Here is a 14,949-nt window from a genome sequence, read left to right as displayed (position 1 = left end):
AAAACAAAACCCCTCTGCAGTTTTAGCCCCAACATCATTCCCGTGCCACCGGGACAAAGGTTCCGTGGAAACAATGGAGATGGAGTGAAAGGAAAGGGTGTGCTTTTGAGAGGAAATGTCTCATTGTGCTGCGTGCTGTGTGCAGCCAAAAATCAGTCTTCTGTCCTGTAGCTATGGAAACACACACACACACACACAGCTTATATTGCAGTGAGAGGGGTAGGACAGGAAGGAAACAGGGGAGAGACAGAGACAGAGTGAGAGAGAGAGAGAGAGAGCGAGAGAGAGAGAGAGAGAGAGAGAGAGAGAGAGAAACGGAGGGGGAAAACAGCAAATGAGGGTCACTGGGGTTTTCCACTGTGTAGGATTAGAAAAGAGATGAGAACTAGGTGAGGCACAGTGAGAAGGGGAAACAAACGTGTAGTCACAGATAGATCAGACAGTTGAAAGAGAGCGGAGACAGAAGAACAAGAGCGCCGAAGCAGTCAGAAATAGACAGAAGCAGAAGAGATTTCACTGTCGCTGATGCTCTTTGAACTAAGATAACTTGAACAGCTGTAAGTTAAAAGGTCAGGATCAGACTTAGAGAAACATTTTAAAGGTCGCTGACGGTCAAGGTTAGACATTTTACACACAGGTGGTGGACTTATCGAATGGGCTACAGATGGCAAGCGTGAACTGCTCAAAAGATATGTACAATAAAGATGGAAGATGCTGTGAACGCTGTCCCGCAGGTGAGTCAATATCATTATGGCTCAGTTACTAACATTTCTTTTCTCTTTGGATAATAAACTTAATTATGGGATTGTGCAAACCATGAAACACTATCTACTGTGTATCTGGTCTGTGACAGTATTCAGCTTTCTGCATTGCTCATAGACTGTATAAGCATTGTCGGATATCTAATTCTTCAATTCTGTCTCAGGAATGTATGTGCAAGCTGAGTGTGAAAGCTCACAGACAATCAGGTGTGCTAGATGTGAACATGGGCACTACACGGCCACAAGAAATCACTTGACAAAATGCCAACCCTGCAGGGTCTGCAGTTCCCGTAAGTCGCACACACGCACGTACAGTATTGTGTTTGCACACATGCACACACATAATGTTTCTGTCACAAGCGCAAAACACAAACACAGTTCCTTCCTCTTCTCCCCCCAATGCATTTTCAGAGTAAAAATAGACTATCACAAATCTACTTCTCTTCTTTTACAATTACCGACCTGCTGATTGGGTCAATCAGTACATTGACTGATGCTGAATAGCCAAACTCTGTTCAAAATTTCTCCAACTCTATTTCAAATGTTAGTGGAGACCCCAAAGTTTTGAAAGACAAGTTGTCAGGCTTAGTTTTGCGAAAATGTGTATCAAATGATACAGAAGATATCTGGAATAGTTCCTTTTGAAAAAGTGATCTTTCATTTCATTCAGTGTGAGCATCGTGTTGTTTGCATGAAGAGCTGGAACAAACCTATACATGAAAATATGATACTATCAATGGGGAATAAGATGATTGTAATAATTAAAAAAAATAATGACCCCATACATTTTAACTAACTGTGATCTTCGTTAATTTGATTAAACAGGTGTAAACTGTAAACATTAAAGTTTATTGAACTTGTGCTCAAGTTCATTGACATTAACCCAGTTTTATATTTTTACAACTCATGAGAAAATATTGAGCTAATTATTCAAGTTTGGTTCTGTTGACTCACATTTGTACGGCAGCAGGGGAACCTATGTTTTCGTCAACTTCAAGTCCAGTCTCATCCAGTCAGTTTTATCTGTGTAGCCTAAAATTTTTGGAGTCTGTCTCAGAGAATTTTAAAACCTTCTTTCCATGCATGGATTATTGAACAGGTCTACTGACACAGGCCCAGGGGCCCAAGAGGCCAGAGGGCTTCCTGGACCAGAGCCTCTTTATGAAGTCATATTCCCTGTTGGAAAGTAATTCAAAGAACTACAGATGCAAAATTACTACAGGGAGACAAAAGTATTACACGGACAACTGCAAAGAGGGGCTTATCTCATAATCCATCAATGCTCCTTCCTTACATTCTCTGTTCAAATGAGACAAATGTCAACACAAACACAAACTTTTAACAGAAAAAATTTGGGAGACCTCAAATAGGAGCAACAGAAGATCCGTCTTCCAGGACTCTCTTTATTTTTCTCTTTGACTCTTTCAGAGAACAAGCAGAAGATAGCAAAACCCTGTACAGCTACGGAGAACACAGTGTGCGAGTGTGAGACTGGTTCCTACTGCAGTAATGATCAGTGCGACCACTGCCAGCCAGTGACCCACTGCCCCATGGGCGAAGGAGTTGAGCATCAAGGTAGGCTTCCATTATAAATTTCAAAATAAATTACCATATACTCCTGCATGCATTCACATCTTGCACAATACAGTACAATACTGACCATTTAAATGAGTCAACATCTCATTCCTTCTCGCAGCCACTCGCACCAATGATACAATCTGTATTCCATGTAAAGAAGGGACCTACAGCAACGTGACAGATTACCTCTCACGCTGTAAAACACATACCAGGTAAGTCAGCGTCTCCACTGTTACTGGTATTATTACTATTAACGGTGAAGGAGGATGTCAGTGTATGTTATGTGGTAAATTGTGAGTGAATGACACATTACTTATCCATTGACACACAGCAGAAACGAAACCCAAAACATCCCACATCACACCCACTGTAACTTTATTTGATCCACGCTGTAGGAATTGTGCAGTTTCTAAAGCTTGTATGAGGCTTTCTTTTTACATCTCAGTCATCAGTGGATGTTACTAGAACAAATATGCAGAAATTTCAAAAAAAAAGTCAGTTATTTTTATTCATATGTTTGTCTTTTTATGTCTTTTTCAGATGTGAGGACTTGGGGAGAGAGCTGAAAATACCAGGAGACCAAAAAAAGGATGCTGTCTGTAGTGACGTCTTACCACGTAGGTCTCCACTTTTAACTTTACACTGTAGTTTCACTTGTGTGTCTTCTTTTCAGATCTCAAAATCTTTTTTGCTTTAAAAAGAAATGAACTTGTGCAATGTAGCGGATGATCATACCCCGAGTGAATCAGTTAGTTCCTGTTAGTCTTCTGTTCTGTTCTGTTCCTGTCTGTCATATGACCAGGCTACTAAGAAAGTAGAAGTGGTACAGATATGGAATCATTTCAAAGGTGGAGATTCTTCTAAGCAACTTGTTGCAGTCAGTATTTCTCAGTGTATATTTTGCTCTTTAACTACTGGATGTGTATTTGAGCAACTGTTTTCCTTCACAGTCAGGGTTTTAAATGTACTCACGCAGCAACAGGTAGTTGTAGCCTGCAGTCAACAGCCACACTAGTGGCTCTGTTAAGTGATGCAGGCTCACACTGACAACGCTAACATGCTAATGCTAAGCAGGTATAATGTTTAGTCAAACATGTTAGCGTGTTAACATTTGCTAATTAGAACTAAACGCAACGCATAAGTGAGGCTGGTGGGAGTATTGTTAGTTTTGCAGGAATTTGGTCATAAACCAGGATGAGATTTTGACCTAAGAGTGGACAGATGAACAGTCACAGGATCACCAACAAGATTGCAGTTCATCCTGAGGGGGGCATGAATATCTGTACCAGATTTCATGGCAAACCATCTGATAGTTGTTGAGCCTCTAAACTCAAACCACAAATGTGAACATGATGCCGCTGGCGTTGTTGGGGAATGGGGAATGTTTTATTGGCACAGTATGGGCCCCTAAATACCAATCAATCATCATTTGAATGCCACAGCCTCTCTGAGAATTGTTGCTGATCATGTGCGTCCCTTTGGCCGTAATTTGCCATCTTCTAATGCTTACTTCCAGCATGATAATGTCACACAACAGAAGTTGTCCCAAACAGTTTTTATGAGGCTTTGAGATATGGTTTAACGTGATACTGGCAGCATGAATGTGCAGCTGACAAATCATCAGAAATGATGTAATGCGATAATGTTAACATGAATCAGAATCCAGCAGTTCCAATATTTTGTGGAATCCAGAAGAACTGAGGCTGTTCTGAGAGGAAAGGGAGGCCTGACCCAGCATTAGTATGGTGTTCCTAATAAAGTGCTCAGTGGCCATACATATAGAAAATGCATTCATTATTTGCACGCAGGCTCCACAATCTGTCTAAGTAAATAGTAAAACAAAACCCAGCCAGCAAGGTGAAAGTGCCCAAACCAGGAGACAGAGGTGTCCACTGAGGAGACAAGATGGATATGAATGGTTGACATTTGCTGGAAGTTCCCAGTGTTCATTTTCACCACCTTTAAAGTCTTTTTGTATTAAATTTAGTGAGATTTTAGATGTCACACAAATTAAATTTAGCCCTCATCTTCTATAAAAAAAAACAAAACAAAAAAAAACAAGCAGTCAGAAAAACTTACATCTGCAACATTAAAACTGTTTTCTTCATGTGAGATTTTGTACTTTTACTTACATTTAAGTTCACAAAGTTGAAACTGTTTAAGCCAGTCACATAAGTAATGAAACACGTCAAGTAAGCATAATATACAGATCTACCTACTAATACTAGCGAACTAACTGGTTGGAAATATACCTGTGACGCTTTTTTTTATCTGGAAACAAAACTATTCTAACCACAGGAAACAATGGCAACCCACCCTATTTAGCATCAACAAGGAGAATATTATCAAATAAATGTCTATAATATACTATAAAACAGTTGCAAGTCAGTATAATTACAGTTTTAACATAGCTGTAATGATATATATTTATCTGTTGAGCATATTTATACAGTTTTAAAACCTGTGAAAGATTTATACATGTCCGCAAATGGTTAATAAATGCTTAATAACATACTGCAAGGATCGGTCCATGTGTGTATAATCATACAGCTACAATATACAGTTTTATCAAGCATTAGTTGACTGTTTATACATTAGTTAATGATGCTTCACGAGAGGAGTTGAAACATTAATAAACACTTTTAATACAAAAATGAACAAACAAAATAACATTAGATTACATCAGTGTTATAGTGTAGTATAAATCACTTAGTGTGTGTGTTTGTGTATTGTTTCTAAATGGTGGGTAAGGGTAGGCTTTTCATGTGACCACAATTTACCGGTAACTGAATGAATACTCATTCACAATAGTTGCTGAGGAGCCTGCTTTAAGCCTTTTTGGTCATTTTAGCCTTTACCTTTCTGACAAAATTATTAATGAGGGAACAAGAGCAGTATTCAGTAATCATTCACTCCTCTGTATTTCCCAGAGCTTACGGTATATTTATATAAAGAAAGGTAAGAAACCCCCTCTTTTTCTCTGTGTGTGTTTCTGTTCTACAGGTTGTTCCTGGATGTTGCCCGCAGCCCTGTGGTCAGGACTTGTGTTGACCGCACTCGTCCTGTTTGCTGTTGTCATCTACAGGAGGGCAAAACGCAAATCATACAGACAAGGTATGTACAACACGTCACATGTGTAGGTTTCATCATTGTCTTTTGTTCTCATAAAAAAAAAAGTCTTCCAGTGCATAAGCATGCCTACTCAATGGCAGTAAGTACGCAATCTGTTAGCCACAACTGTGAGACACTTTGAAGTCATACAGTTGAATGTCACTGCTGTTCTCTCTGCCCTCCCACTGTTTCCTTTACAGTGAATTACAAAAAAGAAAACTGTGTAAGATAAAATGAAATTTACATACCTGATTTTCCTATAATCAATAGAAATAAGTGTGGTCAGGACTTTAATCACGTATAAGGAAGTGTCATTTGTGATGTTTTTTTTTTTTTTCTGCAGAGTAGCAGAATGTTTATCAGTTAGTATAACTCAGGCAGGTTAAATAAGCAGCTCTGTAATGCGATGCTAGACAAGCTCGACAAGCATGACAAACTGAATGGGGAAACCACATCCTGTACATATTCAGCCTGACACAGTTATTTGGTATAATGTGACGCACACTTCACAGGCAACTAACTCATACTGAGAAACAGTTTGTACGTGTGTGGCGCAGTCCCATAATCGAATGTTTTGGCTGACGTTGTGTTGTAACTTCATTGACATTTACTGTATTTCCAGTGAGGCAATGGGCCAATACTGGAACTTACAGATGACATGAAGTTAATTAAGGGAAGTTCGGTCTACAGAAACAAACGTGTACTACTCTGATAGTAAGAGCTGGGTTTAAGATTAAAGGTACCGGTTGAAAGATTAAATCAGTGGCACAGTAGTTCTTTTAGTCACTTTGGTTATGTTTACAGTAACTGATAATGTTCAGATTTTCACTGTAACAGAGAAGACACTGATGCCAGTGATTCCCAGTAATTTTTCTAATCAAAATATGGCTGTGTTTTCTTCATATCTACAAAGAATTGTTAATACCCAAATTACTAAAAGACATGTTTTCTTACTCGAAGTAGTATTGTGCTATGAGGGTAGTTTCGGTTTTATCTACTGAGGTTTTGAGATAACAGAATTTTACTGCCAGCAGAATTTAGTTTGCACAGCTTAGAGCACTGTTTCCAAAGACAGTCAAAACTGCTTAAGGTCTGTGGGTTAAAGATAAGAAACAAAGACTTTTTATCTGGAAAAACAAGTTACTGTTGAGTTTACTTTACTGTAATTATTCTTCTGAATTTAAGCTCCACTCACTCCCCCTCCACTTAATTTATTTGAGTTTGACACTTGAAGGCTGTTTGCAAATGAATCTGTTGAAGAGGAAGTTTTGTGCGTGCTCCCCTAAAATACCAGTTTCACGTGTGTACTTTACACAGCAGGGTTAAGTCAGGCAGTAACACCGGTAATGACCTAGTATGTAAAATACACAAGTGTGACGCTGAAACTTGAAGCCTTCAGCACAAATACACTGAGAATGAACTTTCCAGGGAAATGAGAGACATCAAGCAGTTCAACTTTTTAAACGAACAGAATTTACATATTCATAGATTCTGGATTTTTTCAATGAGGAAGAAGGAGTAGATGTACTTTCAAGAAAGTTTAACTTGCCTTTTTGTGTGGGTTCATGGCCTTTTTTTGTTGTTATTTGGTATCTGTATTCACTATGTAAATTATGACACAGGGCACCTCTACAAGGCGCCTAGATAAGATAGACTTGTTATTTAATATAATTATTCAAATTACCACAAACCAGCTGATACACAGTCTTTGGGGCACCTGGTTTTGTTGAGTTTGAGGCTGCCGCTTGCTTTGACTTGTTGGTAATGCAGGCCTACTCTCTGCAAGTTTTAAAGGTTGTTGTAAAATGTTTACAGTCAGATGTCAGCATGAATTTGTGGTGGCTTCAATGGATTCCAATACTGACGTATAAAAAGCAGGAGGCCTATATTTAGCCATATAACAGTGAATTGATGACTGTTTCACTGAGCATACATATGAACCCCTACATTGTACTGTGGGGGTGGACTAAAACGTTTATTTTGAAGGTTTTGATATTTTTTTCCGACCTAAAAACTTGACCCCATTGGAATCTGTCATAGCTGCTGTGAGTCAAATCTGACTACGGAGCCTCATTTTTCTGTGAAAAAGGAAACTGCCTTCTCACAGCCGCCTTTCAAGTCAGCAGGAGATGAGTCTTTAACACTCAAAAGATCAATCTAAAGGGTAGCACTTCAATTAACAAGTCACACTGAGCTGTGATACATTTTAATTTTACAGGTTTGTTAATTAAGAAGTATGAGAAGTTGTGCAGCGTATTCATTCTTATTAGAATCACATCTGAATGACTCTTGGTGCTACAGAGGCGTGGTGTTCTTTTTGAGAGATTATAGTGTCACCTATAGGCCACATGAGTCACCAAGACTAATCAGATAAAAGTTGTTCATTTGGTGCATACTTAGTGCATTTGACTTGTTTCCAAATATTTTGTATGATTTTAATAGGCATCCTTGTGAGCATAATACAGAATAATTGAATGATTTTTTACTCTATTTTCTGTGAGAAAGCCAGGTCCAATGTTCCTGTTACCTTAGTCGAGATCGTTCCTGCAACACCGGGCAAGCTGTTGGAGCTGCCTCTAGTGGCCACAGAGCTGAACGGACACTGCCAGGAGAGCTGCACCGAGGGGGACTGCAAACTACCACTTTTTAACCAAGGTGATAAATCTCTGCATGCAAACACACACCAGCTTTACAGTTTTTATACCTGTTCTGTACCTGTTATTTTTAACCTATTTTGGGGGTATTTTTTCATACCTTTAGAGATCTTGACAGTAGAGAGATGATAGAAAATGAGTGGAGAACAACAGGGTATGACATGAAATAAAGGTCATAAGTCAGATTCTAATCAGAGACATTCTGATTCATGGTTGTCGTAAAACCTGAGCCACTGGTGGAGCCCAAAATGTACCTGAGTGTACACAAGAATAGATGTATTAACACTTAAGCAGAAAACACATACAGTGCATTCTGCACAACAGCCACGAGAGGTCTCAGAAAATCACTGATATTATTCCAAGTCTGTAGTCTTCTGCTGCCATTGTTACAATTTTAGACAGACTTTTGGATAACAAGATGGAAGACGTACATCTGGGGGACAAATTAAAAAAAAAAAAACAAAACAGAATAAGTGGAGAAAAACAAATGTAGAGGATTCAGTACAGGGCACAGGGTCACTGGAAGGTCTGATAAGTATGATGTGTGTGATGTGAATCGTATGCTATGGACAGGATTGGACAGTCTAAACCAAGAAGCACTGAAGCTGTTCTGGAGTCGCATAGTTGTCCAACACATCACTTAGACTCTTCATCAGAGTGAGAACAGTAATCTGTCCTCCAGCTCTAGTCTGTATTAATCTTCCATGTCCATAAATGCATTCAGCCCCTTTAGGATCGCAAAACATCATGCCTCATGAAGTATGTTTCACGCAGCAGTGAAACATTACTTTGGAGGATGGCCACACTGACTATTGATTTTCTCCTCCTCAGATGATAATCTGGTCAGTTGCAGCATGGACAGCAGCCTTCCTATAACACCATTTAAGGCCTCAGTTTCATTTGCTGAATCCAATCACACCAATGGAAGCGCAGGATACCGCACAGGCAGCTTCGTCAGGACCTACTCCGAGCCACAGGAGGACGAGTGGTGTGGGACATAACAAAGTAAATGTTATAGTATACTGTATATACAGTATACAGTATAGTGATGGAGCTTTGGAGTCCCTCTCTGGATTGGAGATGCTGCAACTTCTTTTACAAAACTTAAACTGCTAACTATTTATACCAAAAAAACAGAGGAGGATTTTGTCTAGAGTTGAAGGTGGCTGATTGTTTGTCGCCACCTGCAGGACTTTTATGTGAACTTCACATTGAGTGACGTGATATTTCTGTGCAGCGTTTACAGTGAGGCCGACAGCTAAAAGCGGAGAAGAGCAGTCATCATATGAATACAGTTAACTGTTAAATGAAAACACTGGTGCAGCTCTTTACTTGAGTCATTCCCTTTGATGTGAATTTGTCTTAGACAGGAGCTTCACAAGTAAAAGCGGCACTGTCTGTGGTGTTTACCTGCAGCTCAGTGCTGTCTCTGTTGATATTCTCTATTTCTCTTATTGTCAACAAATCTCATGAAAATATCAAAATGACCAACAAATTAGTCAGAGCCTGATATATGTTACTCCTGTGTGAAATAGGGCTCCATTGTGACATGTTTCTCCATTGCATTGACATGAACATGGGCACTGTAGTCTATTTTGACTCACTTCCACATACAGTGTCTTGAAAATGAAAATGTGTATTAGTCCGCAGAGGAAAATAGTCCCAAATAAACACTGGTTTTACTGCTGTTTTCCTTACAACTACAGTGCCCAGTTGTTTCAGGAGCTTACTAAACCTCTTCAAAAAAATGTAACTTTATATTTGTGATTCATTTCTAAAGATCTGTACCAGCATTAGGAGCAAATCAGCTTTGGGCTGAGTGTAACTGACATGAGAAGACGATAGGTATAGAGAAACAGACTAATATGTAATTGGTTTTAGACTTTTCATGGAATTTGATGACAATAAGGAAAATAATAAATCATTTCTGCATTATTTATGTAAACAGTGTCTTTGTAATTATGCTTTAAAAGATATCTAATTTAACTTATACTCTTCCAACTTCAGCAAATGATTAAGGTTGAGAATTGTACATTGTAATTGTTAGAAGACAAATAACATCGTCTATCTTATTTGTAAGTAGATTGTAATGCTTGACCATTGAATTTCAATATTTATAAAACTCCTAGGTATACAGCAACAACATCACACACACATACACACACACACACACACACACACACACACACACAAACAAACAAACAGACAACAGAAACTTGGAGTGTAATGTGATATATTAAAGATGGATCATGGATGCCTGACAGATGTCTGATTTGTTTATAACATTGTGGAGACTGATAGTGCAATATGACGTAGTATGTTGGGAATGTTTATACAAGTCGAGAGTCATTCGACCCTGCTGCTCTCCTCTCAGTTAGTACCATCAGACAGAATTACATAACAGTATGTCATATTTCAAAATATTGTTGATTATGATTTAAAAAAAAAAAGGAAAAAAGCTATAAACATTTGTATTGACTCACCAAGTCCTTGACTATTCTATCTTTAGAATAAATTGAGGTTATTCACTAAATACACATTTCTACATGACTTCAATCTTCCTTCTTGAAGACTTGCTTGGCAACCACGCCTTGAACCCTCATCTCCTGCAGGGGAGGAAAAAGACAGTCGAGGAGAGGGGGGCAGGGGGGCGGGGGGGGGGGGGGGGGGGGGGGGGGTGATAGGGGAGGAAAAAGGGGGTGGGGGTGATGGTTGTAAATGAATAGTTGGAATCAATGCGACAGTTTGGCACATCAAAGGAGAGCTAAATGAGTGATACACAAAACTGGGATTCTATCCAAAAGACCCCCCCCCTTCCCTCCCCCCTCTGTCCCTCTCCTCATCCTTTGACCTCGTAATCTGTCTCCCACTCTTTCCCCGTCTACTTATCTCCTCCCTTATTTGGCCCCCCCATCACCACCCCCTTCCCCCTCCAGCAACCCCCCACACACTCTTCATTAGTCACTCTCTGCTCCCTTCTTCTGCTTTGTGCAACCTCTGAAATCCACCATTTTAAAGCTGGATCCTTGCTGGCTTTTCTTTCCCAATTCTCCGCTGAATTACAGACGCAGCATCAACAACACGCCGTTTTGTCCCGACTGAAAACAGAGGTATTAGAAATCCTGTGAGAGCTATTTAGCGGAACAATGCTGATTGTTTGAAATCTTAATCGGTGCTAACAGATAATCTATAATCTTAAAACTCTTTCACTGTTATTGTAGCATTCAAGAGTCTTCTGCCTCACTTCGCTGAGTCTTCCTCTATTTTCCTTCAGGCATACACAGGCCATCTATTTAAATAAAGACAGGACAGTGCAACAGAATAAGGCAGTGGCCAACTTCCAAACCTTGTCTTATTTGCATGTTCTCCCTCATTTAGCATATCAATTTCTCAATCTTTTCCCTTTAAGCTGCCGTTTTCCTTGTTCCTTGTTCTCCCCCTCCATCCATCCATCCATTTTGACCTCCTCTGCACCTCTTTTCGCTCCATGCATACATCCTTACCAAATGCAGCTTGTTACCCTCCAGCCAGTGCGTCCAGCCTCGGCCCTCTTTCTCGCCTCGTTGTATACAGACCAGCTTGTCTCCCTCCCAGCTCACTGTAGTCTGCATAAGTACAGAGATGTTGTGTGTAATTAGTATGTAAAGTGGCTCACACATTCAATCACAAGAGCCTTTGAGCAGTGCAAAAGGGTGGCCAGGAGTTCAAACTTTTTTTTTTTTTTTTCTCAATTCTCTTGTTTGGGTCTAGAGCCTCTGCTTTTCTATTGTGTTGCTTCCGTTTCTTTTTACGATCTGGACACAGTCATATACTGCTGCTCATTCTGATTCATGCACCAGTTTTTTTTGAATGGATTTATAAGCAGAAAGCTAACTAGAGTTTTTTTTTTTTAAATTCATTTCTTTCTCTTTCTCACACACATCACTCTTTGTAGGCCGCAGCCAGGATTTGAGCAGCAGGGGGTGGTTACAACACAAAGTCGCAGCAGTGGGTGGGACAACTTTGCACTGACATTCTACATTAAAAAGACACAAAGCAAACTTGTGTAGCAAGTAATGATACTGCATATTCACTGTAAAGTCGAGCCGGTACGCATGTCCAAACAAGTCAATGTGCATATTCAGCAAACAAAAACAAATCACCTGACAGGTACGTCCATCCACTGGCCCCAGGTCCTCGGTAAATTCTTTTCCAATAGTGAAATCCATGTTGAAGTTCTTCAGGGTGGTGAGGGTGCGGATCTTCATGGCCCCTGTGGCCGGGTCATGGCTGATCTCTTTGGTGGGCTTCAAGAGACACACGATCTTCCTCAGAGCAAAATTAATATCTGAGGGGAGAGGTAGAGGATGTAACACAGGCCAAAATGCACACTACAAAGTTATTTCACCGCAGGGGGGCTTTGTCACAGTCAGACAGTCCACACAGCATGAGTACATTCTGTGTGTGTGTGTGTGTGTGTGTGAGTGAGTGCGTCTGGGGTCATGTAAAGGACAAGGTGGATTTTTCATTACACTAATGTGCTGCTGCAAATGAAGATGGTCCCACATCATGCAATCAGTGCAGATTACCTACAAAGATTAACTTAAAGCAACACAGCAATGAAAAATAAAGTGCAACAGAGTCTGAATGTGGAAGCTGTGGAGGAGGTTTTTCTTTGTACTTGTGCCGGGCAGGAAAAGTGGATTTGTTTAACTGGTTACAGCTGATGTTGTTGTTGCACTCTGGTGTGATTTAACGAGTCTTACCTAAAGCTCCAAGGTAGGTGTCCATATTATCTTGCTCCACCAAGTGATACGTGCCGGAGTAATTAGGTTTAGACATGTTTCTCCTCTCGGACCTTGCAGACGAGCTGAAATCTCGACTTTCCTTTCTTCTTGTTTTCTTCCAGTCAGGTCTGGATTCCACAGATCGACTACCGCCTTTGTTTGGTATAACTTTCACTTACGCAACTTCTTAGGACAGTGCCTGCATCGGACCGTGGACTGTGTGCGTAAAAGAAAAATGAGCCTGCGATGACTGTTCTAGTGTTTGAAGCTCCAGTTACAGTGTGTTGCCCCTCTGTGCTGGAAGCCCACCTGGGATTTCTGAAAGCCTCTCCAGTCAAACTGTGACCCACGCAGGCGGAGAGCGGAGTTTTTCTGCAGAGCCACATGCAAGGGGGGGGGGGGGGGGTTCGTTCATCTTTCCCAATGCCTGACTCAGAGGGATCAGTTGCAGGCAGAGGCGGTGCTTCGGATCCCTAAAACAAGTGGTGGGTGGGGATCAGGATGCACCGAGCAAACACAGTATACAGAGACTTGCTTGGGTTTATATGTCGGCAGAAGACCAGTCTGTTAACAGTCCTGCAGGGTTATATCAAGGCAAGAGGCAAGGTTTTATTTCAGATGTTGGGGCACACGCCTGTTATGACATTGAGCAGTAAAACACACTCATATGGTGCATGAATACTTAACCACTCAGTTTCTCCACACTGCAGGGACCAGTCAGCATTTTTGTATTTATCAGGGATATTTAATATTGGTTTAAACATTAGTAGGGACAAACAATGCCACCACGAGCATGGTCAGATTATGCCCCCTGAGCACAGACAAGCAAAAGAGACACAAAACACACAAGTTTTGCATCCCATTATGGTCATTTTGTGTTATTCTTTGTTTATTTTGTGTATCTTTAGGTTAATCTTAAGGGCCTCCTTACCCCATGGGTCCCTGGGCCTGCTCAGCAATCCATCCATGACCACAAGGTCCATTTAGTAGCCATTCTGGTGCTTTCAAACACTACATGATCTTCAGCTGATGGTGTTTGTCCATTTGTCATGAAACTAAAGATTTTTAAATTTCCATATTTTTTCTAAGCACTTCAAGGATTTGTCATCCATGTTGGCTTAAAAGTGAGGTTCAAAGTCCATTCAGTTTTTGCATTTTTAATGACCGTGATAGTAGAGAGTGACAGGAAAGGCGAAGGAGAGACAGAGGACGACCCCAGCTGGATTTAAACCTGGGCCACAGCAGAAGGGAGTCAGCTTTGATACATGGTGTATTAATGAGGTGAGCTACAAGAGTGTCCCTCAATCTCCATTCTGGACCTTAGAAACAGCAGTTGAGAAAACACTGATGGGAGTGAATTACTGATCATCAGGCTGCCTGCTGTTGCTGATTGGGAGTGAGAGCGGGTCACTGTCTGCGTTGTTTGGGAAATATAAGCACACCCAACATTTGAGAAAGGTACACATGTGCATAAAGAAAAAAGAAAAAAGACTTGAGGAGTATTATTGGTGAAAGGAAAAATAAAATGGCCAAAAAAGGATGTGAAAGTGTTCCATTTTACTTTTTTTTATGTTAAAAGTGCTTTTCTAAAACTTTGGTGCACCATCACCTCTCAGATGTACACACGTACCTCAGGAGGTCATTTGTTAAAAAAGGAAAGGGGAGCAATCATCATTCAATATTTTGTTAGGCAGCTATGTCAAAATAAAGTGACAGCTAAAGTTTAAGGTTCCCATTAAAATATGTATAATTATATATAAAGTATAATTGAATGTAAAACTAAATAAAATGATAGATGTCAGGTTTGTCATTGGTGGTTTGTTGTAGATAGTATAGTAAATAGAAGAACATAGAGAACAGAAAATTAACATGAGTGGATAAAATCTGACATCATTATTGTCTAAACTGCCTGATGCAGAACTAAATTGAAAGCATATGTCTTATTCACGTTTCTGTTAATTAATGTGCATCTAAAGCAAATAAAATACTGAGCGACTTCATTAAAAAACCATTTTTATCAACTTCAACTGATGGAATTTTTACATTTGCTACTAAAAAACAAAGATAAAGAGCTGTGAA

The 14,949-nt window shown here is 40.1% G+C and overlaps 2 protein-coding genes across 2 annotated transcripts; one reads left to right on the top strand and one right to left on the bottom strand.

Annotated features, from left to right (window-relative positions):
• The first annotated feature begins 268 nt into the window (after positions 1-268).
• On the top strand, positions 269-10,365 carry LOC139613624 (tumor necrosis factor receptor superfamily member 5). Its single transcript, XM_071470424.1, has 8 exons — positions 269-734; positions 926-1,051; positions 2,190-2,336; positions 2,458-2,551; positions 2,880-2,956; positions 5,343-5,453; positions 7,956-8,105; positions 8,936-10,365. Exons 1-8 carry the CDS (start codon positions 665-667, stop codon positions 9,103-9,105), a joined length of 945 nt encoding a protein of 314 aa, XP_071326525.1. The 5' UTR covers positions 269-664; the 3' UTR covers positions 9,106-10,365.
• On the bottom strand, positions 10,321-13,297 carry rbp5 (retinol binding protein 1a, cellular). Its single transcript, XM_071470425.1, has 4 exons — positions 12,850-13,297; positions 12,247-12,431; positions 11,608-11,709; positions 10,321-10,710 (listed from the first exon to the last, which is right to left on the bottom strand). Exons 1-4 carry the CDS (start codon positions 12,923-12,925, stop codon positions 10,657-10,659), a joined length of 417 nt encoding a protein of 138 aa, XP_071326526.1. The 5' UTR covers positions 12,926-13,297; the 3' UTR covers positions 10,321-10,656.
• Between the last annotated feature and the right edge of the window lie 1,652 nt (positions 13,298-14,949).

This window comes from Trachinotus anak, unplaced genomic scaffold (genome assembly GCF_046630095.1).
Source record: "Trachinotus anak isolate AG129_WGS33_773 ecotype Australia unplaced genomic scaffold, CSIRO_AGI_Tana_v1 ptg000032l, whole genome shotgun sequence".
NCBI classification, from domain to species: domain Eukaryota; kingdom Metazoa; phylum Chordata; class Actinopteri; order Carangiformes; family Carangidae; genus Trachinotus; species Trachinotus anak.
The sequence above is the reverse complement of the archived record's forward strand: the minus strand, read 5'-3'. Positions and strand labels throughout refer to the sequence as shown.